Source organism: Sinohyriopsis cumingii, chromosome 13 (genome assembly GCF_028554795.1).
Source record: "Sinohyriopsis cumingii isolate HCF-2022 chromosome 13, ASM2855479v2, whole genome shotgun sequence".
Classification (NCBI taxonomy): domain Eukaryota; kingdom Metazoa; phylum Mollusca; class Bivalvia; order Unionida; family Unionidae; genus Sinohyriopsis; species Sinohyriopsis cumingii.
The window spans coordinates 24918681-24932383 of record NC_142973.1 but is presented as its reverse complement, the minus strand read 5'-3'; the positions used below and the strand labels follow the sequence as shown (position 1 = coordinate 24932383).

Here is a 13703-nt window from a genome sequence, read left to right as displayed (position 1 = left end):
ATAGACTTGTGGTGGTCTGTTCATAAAAGTTAGTTTACTTTTGCACATCATATAATATAACAGGCAAATATATTTTCTTCAGAAAAGCTTCATTATTTTGGTGACAAATTAAAAAGGTTTAATGATATATCCTACAGGTACCAATGACATTTTGCAGGAAGCCATCTTGACTTTGTCCAATTTAGAGTTAAATAGATGTCTCTTAGAATAGCATATATGTCTGCTTATAAGTCGTGTCAAACTGCAAACACCAATGAGTCTGATGCACTGTAACATAATGTACCTGCACATTGGGGTCTATTTCGTTTGTTCTACTGATTACTCATAAAATACAGCACAGACCCGATATCTGGTGCATGATGTGACAGTAGATATGGGTCTGCAGTCTGGAGTTGGACTCGACTCATATGCAAGTATGGATGGTAATTGAATGCTATATACTCTTTGCTATTCTTGATGAATTATCATCCATGAATGTTGTATGGATGCATCAACATTTTCACATTTCAGAGAAAAAGCGGCATGAAGATTGTATTCCTCAGGAAGATGGAGGCTGCATCGACAGGTTTTCACATTTATCTGATCAAGAATACATGTAAGGTCACCTCTTTTATATGCCAGTATTTACATTTATGAAATCGTGCTCTCATTCATCAAGTTTATAACTTTAATAATGACAAACACATAGAAATGGTCAGAAATGTGAAAATGGGATATTTAAGACTTATCAAAAGTAAACTTCACTGTAGTTAATCTGGTTTTCTTTTTAATAAAATAGATAACAAAGAAAATAATGAATTGGAAATCTATTTTTATTTAATTTATCTGATAAATTACCATTTTCCTTGACTTTTTAATGACTTAAGCTGAGACACAGCAGTGTTGGAAATACATGGATGCAAAATGGTTTTAAATTTCACTTTGTGCGCCTAAAAATGTCCTGATGGGTACACTTTGTTCAGATAGGATAAGTCAGAGACTCAAAACATAATTGAACATTGTGGATTTAAAAAGCTGAAAAAAGAAAAAGACTTGGTTTACATCATCAAATTGCCAAAGTATATTCAACACATTAAGTGTTTTGTTGACCCTTTGACTGGTCCTCAGATTAATTGTTCTGGAATAGCACCAGATACAGCACATTTTTTATGAATCAAATGTACTGAAGACCAGACCATGATGTTAATTATGTCAGTTGACTGAGGCCTAATGTAAATGACTGACAGCTGATGATTAATTATTAGCAAGCAATTATACCTAGATGGGGTTTTCTCTTCCTGTGTCCAGAAATGTGAACAGTATCCCACACCAAAACTGCCTACCCTTCTGCACATGAGATTCTCATGTGAGATCTAACACAGGTTAGTCTCATATGCAATTTAACATGCAAATTAGGTAGAACTCGCGTGGGCAAATAGATTCTAATAATAAAATCACATGTGCAGCAATTGTTAACAATTAAGAGCAAGATCTTGCTCATGTGAGCAAGTCTGCTCATGTGAAAATGGCATGCTTATGAGCAAGATCTGCTCACGTGAGCAAGATCTTGCTCACGTGAGCGACATCTTGCTCACATGAGCAAAAACAACAAAAAACAACTATAGTATTTAGTTTTTATTGAATACAAGAATTAAACAAAGTAAGATCAATATTCAAATCTAGTAATCATAAGCATATTTGAGTTCCATTATTGATCTTTTAATAAGGTTTCTCACATGAGAAAAAAGACAACTAGTGTAGCAAGGAAGAAAATGGGTAAGAGTTTCTTCCCCTTTTCTATATGGTATATAAACAGGACAAACCAAAGTTTTGTCTTTCATGGAGTGCTCAGTTTGAGAGGTAGTGGGTCTCATTTCTAAACATTAATTTTACTGGGTAAGTATTCTCAGAGAAACATAATTAATAGTAATAAAATAAATGAATTTACTGTATGAAGATATTTTCACAATATCACTGTCGACACATTTTTTGTGTAGTTCCATTTTGATTACATGACTATAAGGCCTTGTGAACTTGGTGACATGTAAGACAAGCAATGTCATAAACAATGCAATGAATTTGTGAATGCTTATATCAACACTATATTTAATAACGTTTTTGGTACCAGTTCAATATGAAAAGGAACCCCATGTGCCTAAGTGGTCAAAGGCACTAATGCCTTTGCAGGTCACTGAGATTTCAATCTCTCTCTTGGTTTTGGTAAGCATGGATATGTGAGATAGCTTGCCAGTAGTTTCCCATGGGTTGATGGTATTTCCCTGGATTTTGATAGGTTCTTCCTCCACAAAATATACTGGCCACTACGGATTGTCTGTCATGCTGAAAAATGAAGTTGAACCTACAAAGCAACAAGGCCATACTAAACAATAGTACAAAGCAAGCATTAAATTCATTCTTGGTCTTGCCTGAGAATTTTTGTTTTACTATTTCTCTATCTATGGAATTGTGAATTAGACTGAAGGAATTGTTGCATATTCCCTTTATTTCAGTGGAGTGGTCTATTTGACAAATATTACAGATGGCACAGGACAGCTTTACTTCATGGACAAGTGGAAACAAATTCAGGTTACACATCTACCAACTCCTTTCTTTCATTGCATATGTAATTGATTTTGAATATCCTACAATGATGGAAAGGGTTTCACCTTTCGATCCACCTCTTTTTTTTCTAAGTTCATAAAATATTGCAGAATATGTATAAATGTTTGACTTCTCTGCATACAGATAACCAACCCATGAGATGAAATGAAATTATTGCATATTATGGCTTGTGAAGTTAGGGTAGTCTATCTAACCTCTTATATAACCACCATGGTGGCCATGTTAAAAAATTTTTTTGCTACACCCTAGATGGATGGTCCTATAAGCATGGGGTTTTCATTGAGAGGTGTATTATGATGTTTATTTAACTCTAAATGAAAACTGTGCTGATCTGAAATCAAATATAGCTACTGTAGCATTCATCTGTAAAATCTTGTTACCGTGCATCAGTTCCTTCCAAACAGAAAGTTATATTCATGTGGGGTTTTCACCAAAAGATCCATATGTTGTCTAGATAGTCCCAAATGAAATTAGTACAGGTCTGACCACCAAGCTTTAAAATCTTGTTATCACTACTTCTAGATGAATTGTCATATTTACATTTACTTTTCACCAAAATTCTTCTTAAACTGATTATTTGGAGCTAAATAAAAATTGTGACCTGACATCCAATATGACTACATGGCAGCTATCTTGAAAATCTTGTCACTGCTCCACTTTAATATATTGCCATATCAACTTAGTGTTTTCATCACAAGAATTTTAACAATATAGTATGCACTTGATCCTAGAGGATTGTGATACTAATCTTACATACAATATAGGCATTATGAAAACCATCTTAAAACCATTTTTATTGCTACGCCAAAATAGTTAGTCATATTTGCACAGGGTTTTAACAAGAGACTTTTATTGATGTCTCATTGAACCTAAATAAAAATAATGACAATCCTACATCCATTATGACCACCATGGTGGCAGATTCCAAAATCTTTTTTTGTTAATGCTCAAGAATATCAGAGATGGTTTGAACACTTGGCAATTAAAAAGAAGAAATGGTTTTATCTTGGCTACATGGACTTTTTTACAGCCAGTAGAGCTTTGGTCTTATTGAGAGAGTCATGTTCAAACAAGTAGTCCCAGAGTGTGTTGATGGGACATGAAACAATTTTGACAGATAATCAATCATATAAATGAATCATCTTCCCTGCAAAGTCCATGTAATTGTTTCTGTACTGCGTAAGAAAAAAAACTTCTCCAAACAAACATCTATGATTATGGTGAATTTTTGACGAAATAAAGGACTTTTTATTTTGAATATACAGACTTACATGTACTTTTAATGAGCATATTGCTTAATTCTGATTATAGTATTTTCTCTGACAAAATCTAATATTGCTTTATTATATGTGTGTATTAATTCATAGATCATAAAGGTTTTAAAGTCTTTATTGTTTTAAAAGATTTCATGGTAATTGCATGCACTTCATCTGATGTTGTGATGTATATTTATACTCCAGACATCTGTGGCACCCAGATGCGGTCGTCTCATGATCTTCAAGGCTAATGATCTTCATGGAGTCAATCCATCCTGGGTAGATGAAAGGTGTAGCCTTTTTATGCACCTCACATCAAACGTGAATGATGATGACAAGTCGCAAAGACAGGTGAAGGAGTTTCTTAATAAAATGGATGAGGAAAGAACCATACATCCATCTGAAGTGGACAACACTGAGATTCTGCAAACGTTTTATGACCATGGTAACCTTAGAAAACTCAGGTCAATTGTCTGTGTTATTTTTGTGTGCTTAAAAATACTTGTTAAAAATTTAAGGGGGAATACATTAATAATGTAATATTCAATTAATCAAATGTTAGACCCATACGTAAGAACAGAATTTATAACAAGTATTGTACAAATTGGCCTCATTTTCCTAAATGTGAAAACATATCTGAGCCACCAAGTAACCATTTTTGCCTCAGTCTGTTAATGATGAGACACAGAAATTGTATTTCATTGGAGAAGGTGGCCTATCAGTAGTTGTTGTTGTTGTTGTAGGGTTTAACGCCATTTTTCAGCACACGATAGGCTATACATGACGGCCAGTATTAATGGTGGAGGAAGAACACGGAAAACCCCGGAAAGAACCACCGAACCACGAGAAGATACTGGCAAGCTTTCTCACATACCGACATTGGCTGAATCTGAGACTCAAACCCACACAGGCAGAGGTGAGATGGCAGTGATCCATAACGGAGAGCGCTTTAGACCACTCGGCCACTCAAGGCCCCCCTATCAGTAGTAGCTATGCTTCTGTAATAAGTATTCTGAGATCACCTCTCTTCTGTGTCTCCTCCTGTACTTAGCTGAAACTTTGTTACATTACTACAGATCAGGGTCCATTTTGTTTGTTCTATTGATTACGCCTAACATATTGCACAAACCTTGATATCTTGATGCATTGTGTGACAGCAGATATAGAACTACGCAGTTTACAGTTGGACTTACATGCTAGTAAATATGGTATATTTGCAATGGATTTATTCAGGACTGTGAAAATTCACTATACACTAACTCTTTGTTTTTTTTTCTCATTTGCATTAGTCACGTTTTACAGCATATAAAAAGTTGAGAATCAGTCCCTTAGAGGGACTAATAATGTGGATTGCATTAGTCTTTTTTTAAACTGCATACAGACTTTATAGCATCAGTCCCTTAAAGGAATTTGTGTTATTGTTTCCATTAGTCATCTTTTACTGCATACAGACAGTAAAGCATCAGTCCCTTAGAGGGACTTTTGTTATTGTTTAAATTAGTCATATTTTATGGCATATTTTTATCAGGTGTGAAAATCATCAAGTCAGGTGAGAAGGATCTACTTGGAAGAGAAAGGTTTGTAGCAGATGGTCTAGCAACAGAAGAGGAGTGTGCAAAACTTATAAACCTCATCAGGGTAGGTCCATCATTTTAAATTTTCATTTTTTTTAATAAAAAAAGAGATTTCACAGCTTAATTTGAATTTATAGAATGAAACTTTCTTAACAAGTTGATACAAGGATATTAGAGACATATCACACATCCATCAATCAGTTACTTATTAATCACAATCCATACATAATACTGTCAAAACCTACATTGGGTCATGTTTAATTATGTAAATGCACTTGTACTCATAGCATAGCAGAGTCAGCATTTTCTTAATACTTGAGTAGTTGTCATAGTACAGCTATCATTCACTATAATGTGATTGTTGGGATAAATAACTGCCGATTGTTATGCACTACTTTGTGACATAGTGAGAATGATCAGAAAATGACCAGGGAGTGAGATAAATGCCAGTTATATATATATATATATATATATATATATATATATATATATATATATAGTTATAATTTTAGTTTATGTAAATTAAATATATTTTTTCACATCATCATATCTGTGCATTTTATTTTGTCATATATTAATGTTCTGAAAAGGAAATAGATATAATATTGTTGTTTTTTTCAGCCCATATTGCATACATTTGATAAACTTTCAACCGACACAATGTCTTACATTTGATCGACTTCAAACCCACCAATATTCACATTCATTTGATGGATTTCTCACCCATATTGTTATATGTTTAATAAACTTTGAACCCATACTGTCCTACATTTGATAAACTTGCAACCCAATTTGTCTTACATTTGATAACTTTCAACCTCTATTGTTATAGATTTAATAAATGTTGAACCCATATTGTCTTACATTTGATGGACTTCCAACCCATATTGTCTTATATTTGATGGACTTTCAACCCATATTGGCATAAATTTGATGGACTTCTCACCCATATTGTTACACATTTGATAGACTTTCAACCCATATTGTCATATATTTAATAGATGTTCAACCCACATTGTCATATATTTAATGGAGCTTCAACCCATATTGTTACACATTTGATGGACCAATTCAAATACAGTGGCATGGGGTTCAAAGCAGTATTGCATTATATCGAGAATCATGTGAATAATAATGCCACTATAATGAGGGAGAACTATGTACCAAACTTTCATAATGACTTTTAAAAAAGAAATCCATCCAAGTTTCTGACATTTTCAGTTTGTACTTTGATGAACAAAACTTCTTCTAATACTCCAGGGGGGAAAAGGGAAGAGGGAGCTTAAAGCTGCTATTCAGGAGTAAAAGATTTCACAGCAAATGCTGTATTAATGAAAGGACAGAGGTATCACCACTTTTATCCTGGGTCAGTTTTTATTTTTACACCAGTAGGGAATCAAAATTGTAATTGCACTCTTCAACTAATATTGTTGAAACATTTCTTATATGAATTTACATTCATATTTCACTCTCTTCCACTCAGAAAGGAGGACTGTATGGAGATGGTTACAATGGTGAAACCTCCCCACACACTGATAGTGAGATGTTTCTTGGTGTTAATGTTTATCGAGCCAGCAAGGTATTTCTAAGTTTGTGGCTTTACAAATGTTCTTACTTTCTTTTTAATCATGTTTTCACTATTTCATGCTTACAGAGGCTTGCAGTGGATATTATATTGTTTATTTTTATAATGAACTTCATTATTTCAAATGTCTCTTTTTCTCTACCTGAACAATGTATGAAAAACATTTTTTGTGTGTCATTGTAAGTTAATTAAGAACGTACTTTGACATATTCATGTAACTTAATGACATTTTAATCATAAGTATTTTACAAGTTATTACTGCACAGATGTCTGCAATTACTTTTTCAAATGTGGTTCCTGGTAACAACTATCATGTTTAATGAGAAGTTGAAAAAATGGCACATGATTTTATTTTCCTGCTTTAGTTTCGATATATGAAATTATTTCCCAACCTACTAAACTTTACTTTGTTAACAAGCCCTGTGGCATCTTTAATAATCCAGAAAGAACCTTTCCAAGGTTATTCAGTTGTTTTGGTGTTGTTTTTTTAAAACCAAATTTACTTTTAAGAGCAATATTTCCAGAATTTTTTCTAAAGGGAAAAATGTATATTTCTTTCTGAATGCCTTAACTTATTTGATTATTTTAACACTGAAATGTACTCAATGTTTCAGCTTGGATACTATCAATCCCTGAATTACTTAAAGCATTAATAATATATCGTTAATCATTAGTCAGAAGTGTAGCTAATTAAGACAGTACTAATTAAGACATAATTAAGACAGTACTAATTAAGACAGTAGGTTGACCAGAATCAGTTTGATTATGTTAGATAATACCAAATACTGAAATATTATTTGAAACTCTATTACGACTCTTGTATGAAACAGATACGTGCAAATTATAAGTTTATTAATGTTGACTGTTATGTTTTGCAGATAATTTGCTCCCGTAAAACCCTTTATTCACATCCTTTGAAATCTGATTGTGAAATTTGAGTGGAGTTTGTGAATATGTCAATCTGGTTATTTCTCCTTGATTGAATTGCATATCTTTTAGCATTGCTGCACAAATTTCATAAATAAGCCCCATAGAAATATATATTAATTTCTATATGGTTTCTTTCAGATGATTCTAAAGTATTTTGGTTATTTTGACGCTCTTTTATGCAGTACTGGTATTGTTAGTTTTTGGTTGGCAGACATCGAGACTGACTGACATAAATTCTCTTATCAGTTTGTTTATCTTAAACTGCAGTCTCTTTACCACCTTCCCATTTGCTACATGCTGTCTTTTTCATAATCAAAAAAATACCACTTTACATTTCTCCATAGCAATAATGTAAAAGTTTGCAATTTGACAATCAAGCCCATATATATATATATATATATATATATATATATATATATATATATATATAAATTCCAATTGGAAAATTATCAGAAAAAGGAATTTCATTTCCTATTCAAATTATCATCTTTCTAGGAATCACATTATGCTGTGAGAATGTGCAGTGAAAAACTTTTGAAATTTAAATTTTTGTAAATAGGTATTTTTTTAATAAAAGAGGTAAGGTATAATCAAGTTGCTTTTCAAAATGAAAATTTACATTTTTTCCTCCATCAAATTTATCTAACACATTCCCCATCACATTCGTCCTGCCCTCCCAGAATTCTATATCTCCTATATACAAAGGGAAGAATCTCTTACCCAGTACTTACAATTACCACTGCTAAGTGGCTATCCATCTCCACGGGAAGCATGTTCTTGTATAAAACTGGATTGGAATATTTCCACACCACCTCCAAGTTAATGCAAAACATGGTGACAACTCTATCATCAATATGTGTCACTAGCAATTTTTTTGTCTTGCAGAAAAATAAGGCAGTGATCATGTTTGAGAGTTCACAGCCTGTATTGCATATATTAGTAAATAACAGGGTTACACATCATGTCTGTAGCTAGTGCCCAAACAGCTTAAGCAAAGTTGTACCTACTGAGATGAGATGATCTACTTTGTTGATGTTCAATTAAACTACGTCATTCTTTTCTTTTGAGATCAGTGTGCTTTGATATGCCATTGCACTTCAGTGGTAGATTTGAGGATGTACAGAATTATACAACACAGGAGCTGCCTCTCCGTCTTACTTTCCTTCCTCTGATGACTTTAGTCATGAAAGGGAAGGCTGAACACTTCTCAACAACAGCAGTTACTAGCCTTTAATTTCAAATGGCATCAGGCCTCTACTTTCAGAGGAAGTTTAATAAATAGGAATCAGAAACTCAATGCTCTTAACAACTTCTAGTGACTTACCAACCAATCATCCATCTATTACCTAGTGCCTGTAAAAATGTGAATCCTTTATTTTCACCAGACCTGGGTTAACCTTTTGTGGCTGATGCAAACAGGTAATCCAAGCAGTTTAAGAGGTGCTTTGGTCTTCACGATTCCATCTGCTTGCCCTTATGTCTTCCTTCTTCATGGTGAACATTCCTTCTGGAACAAAATGTCAAAAAAATAACACTTGATGTGTATGCAAGCATTACTGGTGAAAACATGAAAAATGGATTGTTTCAAAAATGATACGTGTTGAAAAAACTAGAGGCTTGAGTATATTATATGCATAAGAAAGACAGAAGAGAAAAGAAAAAGAAAAGAATGGAGATTTTGTTGTTATTGTTGTTATAGGGTTTAACGCCATTTTTCAGCACAAGATAGGCTAAGCATGGTGGCCAGTATTAATGGTGGAAGAAGAAGCCGGGAAAACCCTGGAAAGAACCACCAACCCATGAGAAGCTACCGGCAAGCTTTCTCACATATTGACATTGGCCGAGCCCGAGACTCGAACCCATGCAGGCAGAGATGAGCTGGCAGTGATCTGTGATGGAGAGTGCTTTAGACCACTCAGCCACTCGAGGTCCCAAAGAATGGAGATACCTATTACTTCTGAATCTAGTCATTGCATTGTTCCATAGAAACAATAACACACCTTACACTATTTTTAGGTGTAAAATTAAAAGTCTAATATCCACAAGGTGTATCTAAACCTGACAACTTTCCAGCCCTATAGTTATGAGCCCATGCTAACAGATGTAAACCCCTAAGAAAGACAGAAAATGAAAGTATTATATTACTGACACAATGCTGAACAGAATAATGCTGATCATTACACATTCCTTCCCCTTAAAAACTAAACGGGCAAGTAGATGTCCAAGATCTAAGAGCAGACCTATCATATATACTTGCTTATAAGTTGAGTCAAACAAAGATCCTAATATGCCATAACATAATGCAGATTCAATGGATCTATATTGTTCGATTACTCCTAACAAACTGTACAGACCTAGATCTGCCCATGCATTATATGGCAGCAAATCTGGTTCTGTGCAATTTGCAGTTGGACTCAATGTATAATTAGTTATTTAATCATTATCTTACTACAATCTGGGCGAAACATCGGGGTTAACCTTGGCTTCTTGAAATTTCAAAGGCACTGCTTCAGGGTAATGAGTAACATAATCACATGCTACAAGTATGTATTCATATCTCCGATCTGTGATCTGATGAAATCGATATGTTTGGATGTTTTGTCTAGGGAATCTGCACCAGAGGAGCAACACTCTGTACAAGAGGAGCACTCCAATCTTATGCATACCATTTTCAACAATTGTGATAGAATCTACAGTGCTTCAGCCACATCATTAAAAATACCAGGCCAAAAGAAGTACTGAAATATTCTTAAGATACAATGTTTATTCATGCTTCAGGGCATACACGTTTTGACCAATCACTTAATCTGACATCACATTTTCAGTTCAAACAAAACTGTTGTGCTTCCAGTATCCCAGAAAACATTTATATCTTTCCCATTCACCCTTCCCTCTGTCATGTGTAAAAGCTGTGTAATGTCTTGAAATCTGTACATGTGCTACAGTAACCAGTTGTTCATAGTTGATCAAATCAATATTTCCTTAGATGGAGGCAATAATGTGATGAATGATTTATGCTTTCTAGAACTTAACGTAATGGAAATCTATGACCCCATTATTGCTATATCTTTGGCAAATAGTCTCTTTGAATAAGACCTTGCCAATGCCAAGATAACATATACATTTATCCGTATCTGAATCAGCTTCTGAATTTAAACACAAACTTGCTGGCCATCTGTCTCCTGGATGGAACTAAACTATCAGTTTTTAGACTGATTGCAGAGGGCCATATGATACACTACTTGAAGATCTTCTAGCTCAGCCATCCATTTAGGTTTTGACTTATTTAACCAAATTTTCAGCTCATTTAAAGTACTTTTTCTGAGAAATTCTCTTATTATCATGTTGGTGAGCTCATTAACGGTGGGAATAATCTTTTCAATTTCACACCCATATATAAATTACCAGCTTCATGAATCCTAAATTCGCTAAATGTCTCATTAATCTTTCCTGTGTTGCGTTTCTAAATTGTAAAAGATACTTATTTGCTTTGTGATTATATCTTTTCAGAATATCCTTCTTCCCCATTTCATAATCAGTATGATTTTCATCATCCAGCCTTGGTTATGCTTCTAAAGCCTTCCCATCAGCTGTGGGACTAGGCAGATCACCCATTTACCTGTTGGCCAATCATGCACTTTTTCAAGTTTTTCAAAAGACTGGAGTAAAACTGCAATATCATGACCTTCAACAAATTTTGGAAGTGTGAACTTAACCTTTGTTTTGTTAGAAGAAACCCCTCCCAAACTTTAACCTGATGATGCTATGACTCCCTTTCTTTAAGTTCTACCCAGTTCATTTACTTTTAGCTCTATTTACTTTTCAGCTTTTTGCATTTCCTTTGTGTCTGATCTCTTCTCCCTTTCAGAGTTTTGAATATATTTTATCAATTCTATTCCTTCAGAAGCAGTACCACCTTTCTGAAAACAAGGTTGAAGATTGGATGCTATCTTATATTTAGGTGTAACTCTGAGTATCAGAATATGAAATAAAAGCACATACAACAAGAAAATGATATAATTTCGTGTACATGAACCACTTCGCATTCCAACAAATTTGATTTTCATTTAGAAACAACAAGTATAAATAGATGTGATTCTGATCTCAAATGCCAATTATTCTTGCAGACATTAATAATCTTGGAAGAATCTTCAAAATGTAACAAAGTGTCCAGAAAAATATTGTCACCCACTTATTCAGTACAAATGATTTTGGTAAAGTTACTGGTTCTAAACAATTTCTTATTTGTCCCATTACACTCTGACATAAATGAATAGTAATATCAATTTCTTCAACTCTGAGACCACATCAAGATACCATCTCTGCCTTGTTAATTGAAATTGCATTCAAAAGGATTCCAAAACAAAATCAATATCTTGATAGTTAATAAAATCAGCTAAGACAAGTTTTGTTATTTATCATTTTAATATACTTTCATTGCTAATTGCCCCTTCAGCTGAAGGTGAACCACCTGAGATGCAGATTAGCATCAGCTGAAATTGACAGGTCATAAGCATCAGCTGAATACACTGGTCATTAGCATCAGCTGAAATGGACTGGTCCTAAGCATCAGCTGAAATGGACTGGTCTTAAGCATCAGCTGAAATGGACTGGTCTTAAGCATCAGCTGAAATGGACTGGTCTTAAGCATCAGCTAAAATGGACTGGTCCTAAGCATCAGCTGATGGACTGGTCCTAAGCATCAGCTAAAATGGACTGGTCTTAAGCATCAGCTGAAATGGACTGGTCCTAAGCATCAGCTAAAATGCACTGGTCTTAGCATCAGCTGAAATGGACTGGTCAGAGTGTCTTCTTTTGATACCAAATGTTATTTATCATTTTAATATAGGTTCATTGCTAACTGCCCTTCACTTAAAGGTGAATCACCTGAGATGCAAATATGCATCAGCTGAAATGGACTGGTCCTAAGCATCAGCTGAAATGGACTGGTCAGAGTGTCTACTTATCATACAGAATGTTTTTGTTTCAAATAGTTACTAAGAAGTTAACTAACTGATACATGAATTCTCATTTGTTTGTCTTTGATAATTAAAGTTTCTACCAAATTTCACTCTTCACTTGTATCAACGTATTTCTGAGCCATTGGTCTTAATTCATATAAATATGTTATTTCACCAGGTAAGAGCTATACTCTACTCTGATTGATACCTGTCATTTCATTTTAAACTTTAGTTTCTTGAGCACAATGTACACTTAAAATGTCATTTCTACTTGCTCTATTCCCACATGTTCTTCTTAGCATGCTTTCATCCCCTTGATGGCTTATGTCCCCTTACTGGAGTTTTCGTATGTGATATCACTTGTGAAACACTTTCCATTGTACATTTGACCCATGTAAAAAATATATGGATAGCAACTTGAAATACGCAGATAAAATGTCATTTATATCTTCATTCATACTTTTCTAGGCCTGCTTACAAACAGACTAGTCCATATTGGAAGGTTCTTGTATTGCATCACTTGTTTTGAATTACATTCTATAAAACTGCTTCTACCTTTTATACTGTTGTACATATGACCCATAAAAAAACTGTATTGCAGAGTAACATAATTACCCCTATAACACAACTGTATGGCAGAGTAACATAACTAGCCCTATAACACAGCTGTATGGCAGAGTAACATAACTAGCCCTATAACACAGCTGTATGGCAGAGTAACATAATTAGCCCTATAACACAACTGTATGGCAGAGTAACATAACTAGCCCTATAACACAGCTGTATGGCAGAGTAA

General features: G+C 34.2%; 2 protein-coding genes across 2 annotated transcripts in view; one reads left to right on the top strand and one right to left on the bottom strand.

The window, feature by feature from the left end:
• LOC149785076 (prolyl 3-hydroxylase 1-like) overlaps positions 1 to 13703 on the top strand; it is a 75125-nt gene that overhangs the window by 33759 nt on the left and 27663 nt on the right. The window contains exons 11-14 of the mRNA XM_089931273.1: positions 511 to 595; positions 4046 to 4393; positions 5324 to 5495; positions 6915 to 7010. Of these exons, the coding sequence (XP_089787399.1) occupies positions 511 to 595; positions 4046 to 4393; positions 5324 to 5495; positions 6915 to 7010 (701 nt within the window). The remainder of the gene's footprint in view (positions 1 to 510; positions 596 to 4045; positions 4394 to 5323; positions 5496 to 6914; positions 7011 to 13703) is intronic.
• LOC149785077 (prolyl 3-hydroxylase 1-like) overlaps positions 1 to 13703 on the bottom strand; it is a 47945-nt gene that overhangs the window by 19002 nt on the left and 15240 nt on the right. Inside the window, exon 4 of the mRNA XM_089931255.1 lies at positions 9271 to 9453. The gene's annotated coding sequence lies outside the window, so the exon portion shown is untranslated. The remainder of the gene's footprint in view (positions 1 to 9270; positions 9454 to 13703) is intronic.